At 26.4% G+C, this 19,368-nt stretch overlaps 1 protein-coding gene across 1 annotated transcript in view; it reads left to right on the plus strand.

Moving 5' to 3' along the window:
- Positions 1 to 8,027: 8,027 nt before the first annotated feature.
- The window catches only part of LOC119682562, a gene marked incomplete at its 5' end in the record, with an annotated part of 37,471 nt that continues 26,130 nt past the window's right edge, over positions 8,028 to 19,368 (plus strand). The window contains 1 exon segment of the mRNA XM_038096033.1: positions 8,028 to 10,096. Coding sequence (XP_037951961.1) covers positions 8,028 to 10,096 — 2,069 coding nt within the window.

Below are 19,368 nucleotides of genomic sequence, written 5' to 3' on the forward strand. Positions count from 1 at the left end.
TAAATAAAACGCAAAATTCTTTATCCTCATCAATATTTATTTTATCTCCTTCAAAATATGCTCCATTAGAAGCGATACACAAATGCCAACGTTTCTTCCAATCATCAAAACATTTTTTATAGGCGCTTTCCGGTATGGCTTTGAGTTTCCTCTGCGAATTCTGTTTTACGTCTTCTATGGATTCAAAACGCGTTCCTCTGAGTGGTAATTTGAGTTTGGGAAACAGGAAAAAGTCACACGGTGCAAGATCAGGTGAATACGGGGGCTGTTCGATGGTATTTATTGAATGTTTGGCCTTAAAATCGTTGATAATGTTGGCTCGGTGCGAGGGAGCATTATCGTCATGAAAAATCCATGAATTATCCTTCCACAATTGAGGCCGTTTACGGCGGATATTTTCACGCAAACGTCTTAAAACAGTCAAATAATAGGCTTTATTGACTGTTTGTCCTTCAGGGACGAATTCATGATGCACCACACCACGAATATCGAAGAAAACAATCAGCATTGCCTTGATTTACGAGCGACTTTGGCTGGTTTTTTCGGCATGTCTTCGACGGTCGTACGACCGTCCTGAAAGGCTTTGTACAACTCATAAACTTGAGTTTTCGATAAAACTGATTCCCCATAAGCCTTTTGTAGCATTCGCAACGATTCTGCACACGAAATTTCGTTCGAAACACAAAATTGGATGCAAACTCTTTGTTCAATATTTTTTTCCATTGTTTTTTTCGCAACGCACTACTGAGGTGAACTGGTTTCAACAGCTGCCGTAAACGAACTGTCTGACAGATCGCGCTCATTTTTGGCATAGTAATTAAGGATAGTGCTGCCAAACTACATAAACTTAAAATATCGAAAAATATACAGCGCGCGAATTTTAAATGAGAATTTCCGAAAACTTTTCGGTCACAATGTATGTTAAATTTTAAATTAATAATAAATAATTATTATATTGTATTTTATTATATTATATCACATTTTATTATAATTTCTAATAAATAATAAATTTATAAAAAATGGTAATTCAATTCTTAATTTATATATTTTATCTGATTTTTTTTTTTAAATGCTAATTTAAAAAAAAAATAAAATAATTTTATAATATTAAATGCTTAACTTTACAGGTGTTAGAAATTGTTCGTGCTGCTGATGCATTTACCACAGTTCCACCAAAATCACCATCTGAGCATCATGACCAAGATAAAATTCAAAAGACTACAACAGTTGTTATATCGAAGCACACACTAGATACTAATCCACCTATTCAACAACAACAACAACAACAGCAGCAGCAGCAACAACAACAACCAACATCACACGCAGCCACACCACCAGCTGCAACAGCTACAGTGCCGCCTATATCTCCAACTGTGACTACAAAACCTACAGAGTCGTCCCTTTCAAAGAGTTCTAAAGTTACTACAAATGAAAAACAACCGGAAATGCCACAACAGCAAAATGAACAGGTATGTTAAATTTTAAATTCTTAGTTTTTGTTTATTTTTTTATCATAACCGTTTTGTGTTGTTGCATTGTCACTATATGTCGTTGTGCATATATCGTTAAATAAAATTTCTAAACAAAGTTAAAAGACACTTAAATGTACTGGAAAATGTTAAACTTAACCCAATTTAAACATTCACTTTTCATTCACTGTGTGTTACATTATTTTTAATAAATTATTTATTATTTTAGTGTTCGTCTCTAATTCACGTAATTTGTCTAAAAATGTTCGTTAATTATCGTTATTATTAGTTATAGTTATGTATAAAATTCATGTCTGCACTTTAAATGTCATTCTTCATAATAATTGTTCTTGATTTTGTTTTTTTTTTGTGTTTTCGTACTCATTTCACGGTACTGCAAATCTTAAAAAAATTTTTGGAAAAATCTAATTAAATTTTTTTATGTTGCCAGTGTTGCCTTATTGCCTTATTGTCAATTGTTTTGTTATTGATTTATTTTGCTTTTCTAAAATGGAACTTAATTTCGAATAGTGGGGTTAGTAAGACGTTATATGTTTCCTTCGCAATATGGAATAGGTATTACGATTCTTAAAAACAAAGTTAATATTCTGCGATTTAAAAAAATTGTGTGTTTTATTTTACGTTTTTTTTAAAAATTCTTTTTAATTCGTAAGCACCGTATTGAAGAATTAAAACTAAATTTAAGGAAAATAAAAATTTTTTTTTGTATAGTAAAAAAATTTTAAATTAAAAACTAAATGTTCCATATAAAGCCTACTTATTTGCAAAGGTTAGACCTTAGCAAAATCGTTTTATAAGTACATCATAAGTATGAAAAGTGTGTCAGTGCTTGAGACAGTTGGAAAAAGCTACTTGAGTAAGTGCTTTTGGTTTTAGTAAGTTAAAAATAAATATAATTAAAGGAAAAAAATACAGAAACTAAATATAAAATATATAATGATGTTATTTATATTTGTGTTTAAAATTAGTTGTATTATGATTTGAATTATATGTGTGGAAAATAAAAAAAACGTGTTAATACACCTCATAAAACTAACCATAGAGATTTTTTTTTGTAGTATTTCAATTGATATTAAAATATGTTTCAACAAGAAATATACCTGCCATAACAACATTTCTAACATATTTCTCTATAATAAAAATTAGGGTAACAAAATAATGAAAAAACTAAGTTACTCATAATTTTTGTTAATATAATAAATAGCATTTTAAATTAAAAAATTTGGTTGTTAGTTCAAATAAATTAGTATATAAGTGTATAAGGTGTGATCAAAAAGTAATGAGAATTTTTAATTTTATTTATAATGTAATGCTACTTCATTAACTTTAAAGTAGTCCGTAGACTTTTGATATTATGTACTTACGCGATCGAAATTTCCATTTCCAGCGATTGAAAAGACTATTGTAACGTCTTGAGTTCGCTCTAAGATTTTCCGTGTTTCATTTTTAATGTTGAGAACCTTCTCATTTAAAGTAACAGATGGTTTCAATTACAGTAATGTTCTTTATCGTATTGAATTGTTGAAGAAACTGTTGTTATGAAAATCGCTTGAGAAGAGCCATATAACCTATTCTATGACCTCTTATGACATGATATGGCACGACCTCTTCTTCTTAGCACATAAATAGTAACTCATCTATTAGTAAGTACAAATTGATAAATTTTTTCCGCGTTTCAATTATTGATGGTCTTGTTAATGATATTCAGATCTAGCAATATATTTATATAAATGTATTTTTGAAAGTGCTTATTACTTCTTCAAACTTTTTTGTTTAACATTTCAAATACTTCGCTGCAATAATTTTATTTTTAACAAAAAATTTTAATCCGACACAAATTGACATTGCAGCATTTAAGGTGCAACCAATACACAAAAAGACTCCATTTATTAAAAATGGTACCGGGAGGGTATTTTTAAAATTATTGTTATATTTTGATCACACCATATTATTTAAAGAAAAAATTATTATAAATTTATTTAAAAAAAAAAAAATTAAGTATTTCGTCTAGTTTTATATTTCAAAAATTATTTGTAGACAATATTTAAATTATACAGTTTTATGTTTAATGTTTATATTGTTATTAAATTATTTTTCATTATTTTAAATTATAATTGAATCTTATTCTCACCCATTAATCCTACTTCCCATCATCAAATCCACTAATATTGTGGATTTGCTTTCGGGCTGTAACAATAAATTCAATATGAAATTATTTAATCAAGGGACTGAAAACAACTTTGAATTATGGAGAGCTGAAAGTTGGTAAAGGACCTTACTTTGACCAAATTTTTCTCATATCGGGAATATAGTCAGTCATTTAATTATAAACAGACTTTTTTCCAAAAATATCAAACAAAATATTATTTATTTCACGCTGATTTGAGGTTCTTGACGTTGGTCGGAGAAACTAGAACTATGCTCAGTCAGTCCGAAATTTGTTACTTCTGCTTGTCATCGTTGAATGTATAATAACAATGTATTTTTTATACCTTCTGGATTTGGTTTGAAAAATTCCATAAGTACTGACTCTGTCGTATGAAGCGATCTATATATATACTACATATAGACTGGTTGCAATCTAATTCTTCGTATTTTTGTACCTTAATTTATAGGCACATTTGAACTACGGCTTCATTCTTAAAGTAAGAAGTACTTATCTATATCAGATGTAAAATCAATCAATTGGTGAAAATAATTTCTTTTTTTAAATTTTATTTTATTTTAAAATATATTAATTGCTTTGAGTTTATTTTTTATATCGATAATAATTCTATTGTTATTTAAAGGTTCTTTGTAACCTTTATATAAGGAAAGCTTCTTTTTTTAATTAATTTTTATAGTTATTTCATTTACAAATACATCTATATATCAAAATTGATTTTGTGTTCAGGATGGAGCGTTATAACAACTGAATTTTTTAGGTCCACAAAAAGCCTTCAAACAATAAAAATATATTAAGTGATAATTAGTTTTTATTTATTTAAATATATTTTTGTAGTAAAATATTTTACCATAGTTAATATTATTAGAAACGTTTAAGTATTACGCAGCGCAAGTTATTGTTATTTTAGACCCTTTTCCCCCTTTCTAAGACTATGTCACATTGTTAGTAAGGTAAAAAAATTAAAATAAATAACATAATACAAATGAAAATAAAAATTATATTAAAATTAAATTTCAAAAATTATTTAATTGAAAAGAAATTAAATATAAATAAATTAATTAAACATAATTTACAAATAATATAAAAAATAAATAAAAAATATATTAAAAATAAAAAAAAATAAATACAAAATATATTAAAGCTAAATGAAAAATAAATAAAAAATAAATTAAAAATAAATAAAAAATGAAAAAAAAAAACAATAAAAAATAAAATAAAAAAAAAAATAATAAACAAATGAAAAAAAGAAAAAAAAAAAAAAAAAAATTAAAACTGAATGAAAATAAATTAAATAAATAAAAAATTAACAAAAATAATAAATTAATGTAAATAAAAAAAAATAAAAAAAAAATAAAAAAAATTAAAAATAAAATAAATAAAAAAAAATAAAAAAAAATAAAAATATTAAAATAAATAATAAATTAATTAAAAATAAATAAAAATAATTCAAAAAAATTAAAAATAATAAATAAAATTAATAAAAAACAAAGAACATTGAAAAAGAAATAAAAATAAATATAAAAACAAAAAGAAATAAATAAACAAAAATAAAAAAAAATAAAATGAATAAAAACAAAATAAAAAAAATAAAAAATTTGTAAAAAATAAAAAATTTGAAAAAAATATAATAACGTAAAATATATATAAATAAATAAAATGAAAATACAATAAAATCAATATATATATATAAATTTAATTATAAATTAATAAAACAAAATATAAAAGAAATATTGTATGTATTTATAACGCCAATAATAAAATAAATAAGTGGCAGAGTATTAAATAAAAATAACAAATATGTAAACAATTCCTTATATATTAATCAATTGCAAGGCATACATTAAGTATTAAGATATAAAACTATTAAATTTAAAGTAATAATCATATTTTAGACAATTCAAATTAAAATTGTTAATAACTATTTCTATTTTAATTTTATTCTATTAATTTATATGTGTAAGCATGAAAATTTTATATAATCCTTCGCTTAGTATATATACTTATGTATTTAACTGATTCCCGTTAAACTAAAAATTTAATTTTATTCTCTATATATATCTCTGTGTATTTTTTCCGAGTATGAATTTACAATTTTCTTCAATTTTTTTTCAATTTTAAATTAAAAATTCTTAATTGGCTGTCGTTTTGATGTGTACTTTAACAAATTTTGCATACATAAAATTAAAATAATTTTCTAAATTTAAAAAAACTATGATTTTTTATTTAATATAACAATTCTCTTCCTTTTTCGATTCTTTCTTTTTGTTCTTCTCTTTATGCCGATTTCATTGCAGAACTCTGATCAAAGTCTTGCTTAACAAGCGGATGTTTTTAACTATAAGACTGATGAATACTTAGTTTAACGGAGGAAATATTTTTCCTTTTCTTGAAGCTTAAACTTATTAAATAAAAAAAAAATAAAAATAATTATATGTAAATGTGACTTAAAATATAACAAAAATTTTCTTTTGTTAAAATTTGTTGTTGAGTGTCAAGTAAATTTTCTATTCAATTAGAAAACTGTATTATGTGTACAAAGTGTTGTTTCCTTCTCTCATACAATAAATATTTTATACTATACAAGATATTAAATCACTATATGCATTTATATATACAAATATAAATAAGTAGAACGGAACTCATATCCGTTTGACTCAGTACTATTGCAATATACTTATATATGCCCTGAGTGTCATAAATATTTCAATGGTTTCAAAAATTATTTGATAATATGATTAAAAACAAAATGCAACTATTAATTACTATCCCTAATTTAAATATTTTAAGAAACTTCTACAGTAAAATATATGTCTCAAATATTGATACTTAAATAAGTGATGTATGAAATATCCTGATAAAGTAGGTTTCTATTGATATAGTTAAATGGATCCTTTTAAAATCTTATAAAATGCGAAATATTAATTTTTTGAAATTTGTAAAATTTCAAATGGTATTATATATATTTTTTTTTTATTATTTTAAAGTACTATGGAAACTATATAGTTCCTAACAAATAGATGAATAGCTTTCTTTTGATTATGATTTCTTATTAATATAAAAAAGAATTCTTATCCTTTTTAAATTTCCAAAAAAAGAAAAAAAAACTTGTAATAATGATGATAAAAAATATGAAAAATTCAACAAGCACCTTTTAAAGTTTTCAATTGCATATCTTGAGTCTTAAACAAAATTATCTCAATTAAATTGTTGTTGGTGTATATATGTACATATATAGGCAAATTAAAAATTTATTAGTAATGAAAACAATAAAAAATCCTTCCTATAATGTAACAGCACGAATTTTATTGGGAAAATATTTCCTTTAAAAATTTTCGTTAATTGTTAAAAAAAATAAATAAATAAATATTTATGGTCCAATATTGTATAAATAATAAAAAAAAAATTGATTGTTAATATTTAAAAAAAAAATTTAAATGTTTTTATTGTTGGTATAAATTTACTATTACAAAAAAAAAAAAATAAATAAATTTGGAATTTATTATATGATAAACTAACGTAAACTGTTTGTCAAGTTAACTTAATGTAATTTTTTTTTATCATTTCAATTTCCGACATCAGATGTAAAAAGAAATTGTTTTGTAAATTTATTAAATATTAAAACAATAAAAGTCTTTTGTTTTAAAGTGATTTCATTTAAGAATTCATTTTGAGTAAAGATACGACAGTTTATCTGAGTTCTATTAGTAAATGTTCTTAGGTAAATTGCATATTTGTGAATCGTTTGCTTAATTTGTTATTGTTTTGGCTTCAGCTTTTCTATTTTCACTTAAAAAATTTGACAAATCAAATCAAATTAAATAAAATCCTTTTGTTACTGTTTTATAATTTTATTTTAAAGTGTTTTAAGATTGGTAAGTGGAATTGGTTTACGTACAAAAAATATCAGAACATTTTACTGTTTCATTATCAAGTTTGTGTTGTTTCGACTCATTTTTGCACATTTAAAATTCACTGGCATTAAAGCATTCATCTGTGCTTTAACAATGTTTCCAAGACATTAACCCACTTACATAGATGCACAAAAATATTGGTCTCACACAACAACTCCATAAAGTCTCAGCACACAAATATATGCAAATCTGAACGCATTTAGTCTAATTATTGTATATGTTTGTGAAAAAAATCTTTTGTTTCTGTTGAGCTAATAGCACAATTTTTAGAATAACAATAAATAATTTTTGCTAAAATATTGTAAAATTTAAAAAATTTTGATGCAACTTATCAGAATCGAAAAGATGATCCACGCTTTGAATATAAAAAAATGGTGCAAAATCAACGTATATTGAAAGATGCCGCTCTTGAAGATTTAAAACAAAAGGCCACAAAAGCTGAAGCTGTATATATAATTGATGATGACGATGACGATGACGACGACGATGACGATGATGATGACGATGTAGACAATAATATTGATAATAACGATGATGTAGATGCTTATGAGAATCAATCTGAGCAAGAATCGAACATACTAACATCTAATACACCAGATCAAATAGATACTGACTCCGATTTCTATGAGAAAGCACGTTCTATGCCACGTTATACAAGTGATTCTGAAAGTGATTATAAAACGTACAGACCTAGTTATGGTAAGCAATGCAGTTCACCTGACTTATCTTCAACATCCTATGGGGGTCATCGAAAATCTGTTAGCTTTGATTTAAGCGGTGATGAAAGATCAAAATCAGATTACGAAAGTTCACGTACACCAGAAAGTTATAATCGGTTTTATGACTCAGAACAAGAATACAATACCGCTCGTACTCGCTATCCGCGTAAGGGTATTTTGAGATCTTCGAGTCCGTCCTCTTCTAATAATTCAACATTAGAAAGATCGAACCGTCCAATGAAACCAACAACTATTACTCCCACAGTAGCTCGAATAAAAGAAATTGATTCGCCCGTACTTCAACATGCAATGCGTTCACCATCACCAAATATTTCAAATAAAGGTTATAGAAGTCCGCCACCACCACCCGAAAAAGTGTTAGTATCTACTGAAATTGAAAGAGATAATCCCTTCCGTGAAGCTTATTTAGACAAGAGTAAAACTGATGAATATACTGAAATAGCAAAAGCAATATCAAAATCGCCAGTTGCCTTAAAGTCACCACGTGAGCAGTTTTTCTTTGGTTCGGGTTCAAAATCAAATGAAGATCTTTTGTCAAACAATCGTTCGATAAATAATACCCGTTCTTCTCCTACAATGTTTTCTAATGCTCAATCAATGTCTACTGGAAATCTAGTTGCAAGTTCAACCGGTACTAAACCTAAAATCCCACCACCATTATTACCGAAACCAAAACTAAAAAAAGCTGAAATTGTTCATAATTATGCATTGGAAACATTTCAAAATACCGACGTTGGACATGGTGATTTCGCTGTATTTGAGCACGATATTACAACAAACACAATACAAGAGGTTCACAGACCGCAAACTCCAGTCACGCAACCAGCTTCTCAAACAAATAAATTACCTATGAGAGTTTCTACACCGCGTAGTCCTTTACGTCCACGTGAAAGTCCGCCACCACCTCCAATTAATTTTTCGACAATGCCAAAGAAAACTTCTCCTTCAAGCACAGCGGATGAACCTCACTATCTTGAAGTATTGCCACCATTAGCTCCTGAAATTCCACCAGCTCAAAAACGTCCGCATGAATTTATACATGAGAACTCTCCAAATAATATACTGGTTTCTGAAGAAGAACATCGCATCATACTTTTGAAGGAAAATGATCTACGTAATCAATTACGTAGCAAAACATTGGTTCCAGAATTAGGTGTACCCAACGAAAATGCTCCAGCAGTGCCGGCGTATGCAGGCATCAATAAATCGGTAAATCCATTTTTAGATAGTTCAGATGATAATATTGACTTACCATTGCCACCACTACCCACTTTGCCTCTCTCAGCTAATGTAGCATGTGATAGTAGTTCAATTTGTGACAGCGAATCTTCAACTACTAATAATGCCTCTATTTCTTCCCCTATTTCAAATGCTAACCCGCAGAAGCGATTGGATTTTTCATCAGTAACACCAACGTTTTCACTTATAAGCCATCCGTCACCATCACAAATTTTTCCCACAGCTCAAATACTTCCTGTACAATACACAAACTTACCACAGCCACAACAACCTAACACTACACATGTCCTCACAGGACAAATCCTATCAACTAGTACAAATACTTTTAATACAACTACCCAACAACCCCTCCTTAGTATAGGTGGTTATGTGTTACTGCCACAAACACAGTTTTCTTCCTCCACATCACAATCACCATCGCTTGCTTCAACGCCAGTGTTTTTCACCGGCAGTAGTCCTACATCAACTGCATTCTATGTACAGCAACAACAAGCGCCACAGCCGAATCCAGTACAGTCCACACAAATGCAATTAAATCAACGTGCTTTGGTGAGTGAACCCAATGGGCTACAACAACATCCTGATATTCCCGCAACACCAAATACACCTACTATCAATATAAATCAAACTCCGAAGGTGGTTTTACCTTCCGCTAACATAATGACAAGCTACAGTACAACAACAACTGTTCCAAAAGCTACTACAACTGTTACGCCATCAACACCAATTACTCCATCTTACATATCAATGCAATTTCCTGCAATATCTGAAATAATTGCAGAAAACTCTAGTGAACCCATTTCGACTTCTTCACTTTTGAAAATTAGTAGTAACAATTATCAAAACACTTCACAATCATTAGGTGTCTCTACTTCCACCATTGGCACATCCTCCAGTTTCTCAATTGACTCATCCACCTCATCACTGCAGCGTACCTTTAATGCATCCTCATACTATGAGACTGCTGAAGAAATATATTCCACAATAGAAGAAGAGGCTATCTACAGTAACACTTCATTTTTCGATTCTCGACGTAGCAGTGACACTTCCTTATCTTGTCGTGCCTCAACTTCTCCACCACCACCACCTTTGCCTCCCAAAAGACCAGTTAAACCAAACAAATTACGCACGGCACCACCACCACCTTTAGGAGTTCGTAACATGAAATTGCATTCACAGTCACAACCACAATTAGATCTTTCGTCACCATCACTGAAAAAACAATCTGTAGCACACTTTGTAAATCTACCTTCCTCCCCACCTACCGGAAAGGAAACAACTGTATGATTGCATTTCCCATCCAATATTCCAAACTGCTCAGCTTAAGTGTTTAGTGTGCTACGTTGCGGCTTACGCTGAGCAGTGACGAAGCTAACTAATCGCTGAAGTTGTTATCACTTTCGTCATTTAAATGTCCAAAGTAATTGTTGTGCCATTTGTGGCTTCACTTTTCGTTGGTTTTCTTTATTACATCAACTTTCCAACTTTCCAACTTCCTCTGGTCGAGATATATTTCCATTAAACATTTATTTATTTATTTATTTATTTGTATTGCTTATTTGCAAGCAAAGTGGTGGGCTTAGAAAAGTTTTTAATTGCTTTTAGGTAATCCGAAATAGGTCAAAATTCGTAATAAAATAAAAATGGGTTAACAGTATTAACAGGCAGAGTACCAGAAAAGTTTCGTTTTAATTAAGATGCTAATTTTTGAGGCAAGGATTATTTTGTGTCCTTGTCGACGACCTGCTTAATATCATTGTATAAATTTAAATTGGCTTCTGAAATTTTTTGATTGAAAAACAATACTGGATACTGACTGAATGCGGTTTCGCAACGACGGCGCTACTGAGAGAGAGGCAGTACTAACAAAACTTAGAGGGAAAAAATAAAATGAGAAAACTGTGAAAAAGTTCATAAAGTTTTTCTTTATCACGTAAGCCACGTAACTGCTTCATAGCACATATTAATTAATATCTAACACTTTGTCATCAATTTAACACCTCGGTTACCCTGGGTAACAGTATTAACGCATACTCATGTACCAAATCTAATCCATATCCATTTCCATTGCATGACGGTACCTTTTCAATTTTACAGCGAAAAGTATGCGGGGCAAAGTCGTCATGACCATTGCCGTGCCGTTGCAATAATGTTAATTAAAATCAAATTCAAATGCTGTTGGATGTGGATAACTAAATAAATCTTTGTTCCTCCTTGTGTACTTTCTGTTTTATTCAAAATTAGTAGGAAACATAATTTATGAAATAAAGTGCACACTTCGCTGTTTTATTGAAGTTTTCCCCTTAAGAGTGCGAAGTAGTTCCGTACCAAGTGAGTTACACTTCGTTGATATGGCAACATAAGATGATGGGTCGGGGTTTCTTCTTTCTTCTTTTTGGGTTTTCGGGTGTTTGGAGAAAAATTACAAATTTATGCTTATTAAAAATTTAGTAACCCAATCGCTGCGGATTGAATTTTGTTTGCACTTTTCTTTTACAATTGTAATTAGTTTTGAACTATTCCTTAAATTTTATTACCCTCGTCCCCTTGCCCTTTGTTCTTTAAATGTTTGATACCAAACTTCTTTAATTTTAATAGTGTTTGTATAAATGTAGTTAGTACTTTGGAAATATACATATTTTTTTTATAGAAATAGTCTAGAAATTATTACCCTTTCGGAATATTTGACTTTAATTTTAAGCAATAATATTTATACACTTAACATACCTGTGTTTATGTTTATTGGAGAATTAATTTTGAACGAGAAAATAAAAATAAAATATTATTCTTTTACAATTCTTGTTTTCTTTTGTGTTGTCCAAATACATTTTAAATTATAATTTGTGATTAAATTAAATTATCTATTAAGTTTTTTTTAATTAATTTAATAATGAATTTATTAGTGCAAGCAAGTTTTTTGAATTAAAACGAAATATATATCTTCTTTATTTCTCCTCCTAAATTCCTTGTTGTGAGGTGACATATTAGGTTGGTTTTATTTAACGCCGAAATGGAGATCTTTTATAAAACTAAATTGTTTCATTTTTATCACAAACACTATTTGTAATATAAATATGTATATTAATTTTATTTATTTATTGAATATTGTTATATAAAAAGTATCTTTTTATGAATTTGATTTTTAAAGTGAAATGAAACAATTGCATTCATAGTAATGTTCGCAAAATTTATAGATAATTATATCTTATAAAAATATTTGAATATGAATTCAATCTGACGTGAACCAAATTCAATCTGAAACTAAAATTGCTGGACAGCAACTTCAAGTTTCCTAATAGAAAACAATTCGGAGCGATAAGGTCACACGATTGTGAAACTATACCAATTTTAAAGAGTATAGTTATGTTCAAAATATTTATAGATAATTGAATGTAATTTGTGTTAAAATATGATATGGGATTAAATCAAATAAAACGCAGTTGGAACTTATAATCTCTGAAATCTGAAACATATGTCATTATGGTTGATCACCAATTAATATCTACATTATATACCGTACTAGAAAATAATTTAGGAAAGTGAGATCACTCAATTGTGGAAAACACTCTAGGAGCATTATGTACGCCCATCGACTATTTTCATTCACAGTCGTAATTATATAGATCAAAGTTATGTTCAAAATATTTGTAGATATTTATAAATGGCATTAATTTTGTCTTAGAGAATGATTTGTAACGAATAAAATACAATTTGAAACTCCAAGTTTCGAGCAAGTAATACAGTATATAAGTTTAATATAGCTGATCAGCAATGTCGCTTACCTTTATAAAAATAACTCAAAGGGGTGGGGATCACTTGATCGTGATAACTCATTCACGGTACCATTACGTGCTGTTATGCATTCATTGAATGTTCCTACTATAACATGATTATATCGCTCTTGCTACACAGTGAGTTATACAATATTCTTGAAACATAATTTAATTGGGGAACAAAAAACTCAAGTACCTGTGTGATCAAGTACCTGTAGTACTGTATATTGACTGTAAATTTTTGAACAAATCTTTGGTTTATGACTTAAACTGGGTATGAAGTACAGTAAACAGTAAACTCTACAGTAAACTTTAAAATCAAATTAAAATAAAAAATAACGTTTTCCATAATTATATAGTTAAGTTTTATTTATTGATTTATATATTATTATATAGTTAAGTTTTATTTATTTATTATTATATTTTTAATTATAATTATATATTTATTTATTTGGATATTATTAATTTTTATTTTTTTTATCTTACTTTTTTCTTACTTATTTACATTATTTAAATTTTGGTATTTAATTTTTTTTATTTTAGTTTATCAATTTAAATATGTTTTAATATGTTTTATTTCTTTTATTTAATTTAATTTATTAGTCTTCATTATGTATATTTGTTTATTTTTCACATAATTTCATTTATTTGTTTATTTATGTGTCTATTTTTTATAACACATTTTTATTTTTCATTAATAATTTTCTGTTTATTGTTTTTTATTTCTTTATTTTCATTCGATCTTTTAATTTTTTTATTAAAATGATTTAAAAAAATTGTACTTATTAATTTGTGTTAAATATATTTAATTATAACTTAATTTTTTTTTAAATTAATTTTTGTTATTATATTTATTAAAGTTACTTATATTATAAAAAATAAAAAGATTTTTTTAATACTCACCTATACGCTTTTATTAATAATAATAAATTATTGTATAAATAATATTATATTGTATTGTTTATTAATATGTTAATTTATTTTATACAATATTAAATTATGTCCGATTTATTAAAGTATTTATTGAATTCTAAATTAAATAGTAATTAGGTAAAATTAATAATATTTATTTAATTATTTTTTTCTATACAGTTATTTATAATATAAATTTCTATTTATTTATTTTAATATTTTTATTTTTAAATATTTATTTCTATGTTAATAATGTTTATATTCTTGTTTTTAATTTTTTTTTATGCATTAAATATTTACTTGCATTTAATAAATTATTTTTGCTGGTTTTTTGAAATATATAATATTATTTTTATATTTATAGAGTATAAAGGGTTATGTGAATGATTCGATATAAAAAAACAAATTGTATAACTCGGTGCATAGAAGAAGAAAACCTACTTCTATAAGCCGGATTTTGAATTCCCGGAAATATAAATTAAATAAATGATATCAGAAATTTATAAATTTGTTTTACTGTTTTTTAATATAATTGTTTACATAAATATAAATATTGTTTTCTTAATTTTAACTTATACATTAAGACTGAAAAGTTTTCGGAAATTCTCATTTAAAATTCGCGCGCTGTATATTTTTCGATATTTTAAGTTTATGTAGTTTGGCAGCACTGTCCTTAATTACTATGCCAAAAATGAGCGCGATCTGTCAGACAGTTCGTTTACGGCAGCTGTTGAAACCAGTTCACCTCAGTAGTGCGTTGCGAAATGTCTTCGACGGTCGTACGACCGTCCTGGAAGGCTTTGTACCACTCATAAACTTGAGTTTTCGATAAAACTGATTCCCCATAAGCCTTTTGTAGCATTCGCAACGATTCTGCACACGAAATTTCGTTCGAAACACAAAATTTGATGCAAACTCTTTGTTCAATATTTTTTTCCATTGTTTTTTTCGCAACGCACTACTGAGGTGAACTGGTTTCAACAGCTGCCGTAAACGAACTGTCTGACAGATCGCGCTCATTTTTGGCATAGTAATTAAGGACAGTGCTGCCAAACTACATAAACTTAAAATATCGAAAAATATACAGCGCGCGAATTTTAAATGAGAATTTCCGAAAACTTTTCGGTCTTAATGTATTTATTATTTAAACAATTTCTCTATTTAATTTTTAACTGAATTTTATTAAGTTTTTATTTATATATTTTTAAAAAAGTTTTTATAAGATTTTTATAAATAATTTTAACTATCTACTGCAGTGTCAATTTCAATATTGACATTGCAATCTATAGGAAAATTTCATTTCTTATTCCTATATCTATACTTTCATATTTGCATCTTCAGTCTTCAGTACAGTTGTGAGTCTCCAATGCAGTTCTTTTTAGATATACTTTGTTTTGAATTTGTTTTTCCTGTTTTATGAGGAAAATATTTATCAAGAAATTTATAAAATGCCTGAATGAAATAATCTGCAAAGAATTATTATAAATAATAAAATTTAAAAATATCATTACAGTTTTAGTTATGACAAATCAGTAGTAGAAAAAGTATTTTTCTGAAAGTAGTTTTATAAAATTATAAAATGTTTTGCGTTATGCTATAGTGTAAAAATATCTAATATTAGTTAGACGAGTTAGTTTAAAAAAATTAATAATGAGTTTTTTATTTTATATATATAAAAATATTTCTTTCTTTAAATCAATTAATTTAAAACAAAAAAAAAATAATTAATGTAATTAAACAATAAAAAATTAATGTGCATACATTTGTTACAGTTTTACTTTTTTGATTAGATTAAATAAAAACTACTAAATAATGCGTTCTAATTTATATAGTCTAATAAATTTGAATACCCTATCCTAAAAAGAGTAGATAACTTAAATAATTAGCTGTAGAAAGGGAAATTACTCGAAATTACTTAATAGTGACTAAGAGTTATTATGCGAAATGCTAACCGGAATGGTGTAATATAAACAAAACAAAAAATGCTGTGATAAGAACGAGTGATTATTGCAGACCTGGTTTTTTATGTAAAATGTATAAATAAATTTCTTGTCTTATCTCACAAAAAAGTAATGATAACTAGAAAAATTTTGATTCATGAACAGGTGAAAAAGATTCCCAGCAATTTAATTTTTTCATTGTTTATTTTACCTTTTGCTTTATTAACAATTTTTTCCCTTACTGTGTACAGAAGTGTAAATAATTGAAAATAATTAAAAATCAGTTGAGTACTTAGTTTTTATCTGTCTGTTACTTATAATTTTTTTTTCGTAGTATTACAGAATAATTGATAATTTATTTTTTGTATTTTTTTTCTGTTTGAAATTGTAGTAGATTTTTATTAAAGCACTGCGCCCTCTAGGTTTGAAAATTTGTTTTTTAATTGACTTATATAAGTAACAGGTATGTTATAGCGGAATTTTTATATATTACAGTGATTTTAAACTATAGCATATCAAATTATATATATAGAGAAGTATTATAAAAATTTAATATAAAGAGGAACATATTAAAACTTTTTTGGTAAAGTAAAAATATAGAAAGAAAAATTTTTTAATATAATACAGCAGTTAAAAATTGTTAAAAGAAATTATTTTTTTTACTAAAACATCTTTGTATATAACAAAATCTGTTTATATAAAAGAATTACATATTTTATTCAAAGGCGTTGCAGTTAGTTATATTAATGAATTAGTACAATTTAATTTTATTTTGTATTATCTTTAATATATTTGAAGTTCATAATTATAATAATTTATTGACAATTATTTTAATTTTAATGGAAACACAATGAATATTATAATTATTCTTTTAAAAGTAAAATAAATTACATTATTAGTCAATTTGTTAATATTTGTATTACTGTCTTGTTTAAGTAATATTGATCAGAATAATCTAATTCTTTTAATGCATTGTTTAGACTATTGAATTTAACTATTGTATTTAATAAACAACAATATATTCCATTTACAAAATTTCCATACAAAATCCATACAAAAATTTGCTAAAGATGTCTAAGTATGATATTTAATCGTATTAGATTGTTAGCGTTAAAATCTCTCTCCACCATTGAATGAATATTTGTTAAGAATAATAATCATTCTTTTAAAGTTTTTAATCCAAAAGTGAGAATTAAATTTCTCAGCCTTTTATTTATTTAAAATTGTGCTTTTATTAGTAAAAACTGAATTACTAAAAATAATTTGGCAACTTATTTGCAATTCCAACGTATCAGAAAACCTTCTGACAAACATTCTCATGTCTCGAACATGGTCCATACAATTATCTTCAGTTATATTAACAGTAGCTTGAGAATAAACCTAGTTTTATATATCATATATTCTAGTTTTTACTTATACTTAAGATACTTAAGAGTATCTGGTGATTATCTCCTGCACTCAACCAACCGTATATAAATTTAATTATTCAAAAATGTTTTAATTTAATGTGTAATTAGTTGTACTTTCCTAATAAAATGCAAAATATGAAGGTTTGAAGTTGATTGGAATATTTTTGTTCGATTTGCAGAAAATCCCATTTGTGTTTATTATTGCAAAAAACCTTATTTTTGTGCAAATTTAAAACAAAATTTTGTTTACTTAATTTTTCGTATATCATTTCTTTATTATCTTGTAATCAATATCAACAGAATTCCCTTCTATCAGGAACCGTTTTCCCTTAATCGACTTTTTAGATGAGCTACGTACTCCTTTTTTCTACAAAAACGTACAAATTTATTTATTATTAATCAAACACTTGAGGAAAAATGCGGTGTTAACATTAATATGTCAATTTTAAATAGAATGTTGATAAAAAATTAATAGATGGTTAAAATTAAATTTTAGTTATGTTCTAAGGAAAGATAAAATATTAAAATAACCTCGAAGTTTACGTTTTAGTACTGATGAATAGATGGCGCACTGCTAATTTATTGAACAACTTTATAATATAATATGTTTATGATTCTCCATATATTATCCTGTATATTTTGCTTAATTTTATCTATTTAAATTTGTTTTTATAATTTTGTTTATATAATTTTATTTATTTTATTAAAGACAAATAAAAGGTAATATTTATTTTTTTAATTTTAATTTTTTTTTTTTGCCGAGAATGACGCTTCTTATGACGAAAAGAAACTATTTAAAGGTTAGAAGAGTTCGAATGAAAATGAAATGACAACAACATAAATTTTAGTTAATTTATAAATTAACTGTAAACTATGAATTAATTCGTAATATTTATTTATTTAAGTAAAAATATAAGATAAATAACCATTTGTAATATTTTAATTTAATTATTTTATACTACTTATAAAACTTAAGTTTTTTTTTGGTTAAATATTTATTTTATTGATAACACTTAAAATGTTATATTTATTTAAGTAAAACTTTTTAAGATAAATAAACATTTGTAATATTTTAATTTAATTATTTCCTAATACTTCTAAAACTTAAGTTATTTTTTTTGGTTAAATTTTGGTTGTATTTTATTAATAACTCTTAAAATGTAATATTTATTTATTTAAGTAAACATTTATAATAGTTCAACATTTTTATTATATATATTTAATTATTTACTACTAATTCTGAAACTCATGTTTTCTTTTGGTTGATTATTACCATTAAATCTTAGTTGCAATTCAATTCCGGCTTGTAATTATTGCTAACAATTGATTTTGATTAAATTTCTATTGAAGAAGTATCTCAACTGCATTGTATCATTTTTAATTGAAAAAGTAAAATCCGCTATGAAATTAATTTCTTGTGAAGTCACTCATACTCCTTTTTATCCCTTTTTATGAGAATTTGTTGCTTGTTCGCCTGCACTTTGTAGTATTCCTTGTTGCTGTAGGTTGGCAATTTGTGCAGTTTGTACAGTTTCCACTCAAGTAAATGTGTTTTAGGTGTCCAATTATTGATGATGTAATGCTTTAACGTGATGGGAAGCAGATTTTAAATTACATTTCTCTTCCGGCTCTAATAGTTTACCTTATGCCAGTACGCCTGTACGCCTGCACGTCTGTATGCTGGTATGTCAGTATGTGTACTGAAGTTCAGGCACTGCTAGATCTATTGAACGTAGTGAATGTTACTTAAAATTGGTTTCGTTGCTTTTTTTTTTATCGACTTTATC

This window comes from Teleopsis dalmanni, chromosome 2, assembly GCF_002237135.1.
Source record: "Teleopsis dalmanni isolate 2A chromosome 2, ASM223713v2, whole genome shotgun sequence".
NCBI lineage: Eukaryota > Metazoa > Arthropoda > Insecta > Diptera > Diopsidae > Teleopsis > Teleopsis dalmanni.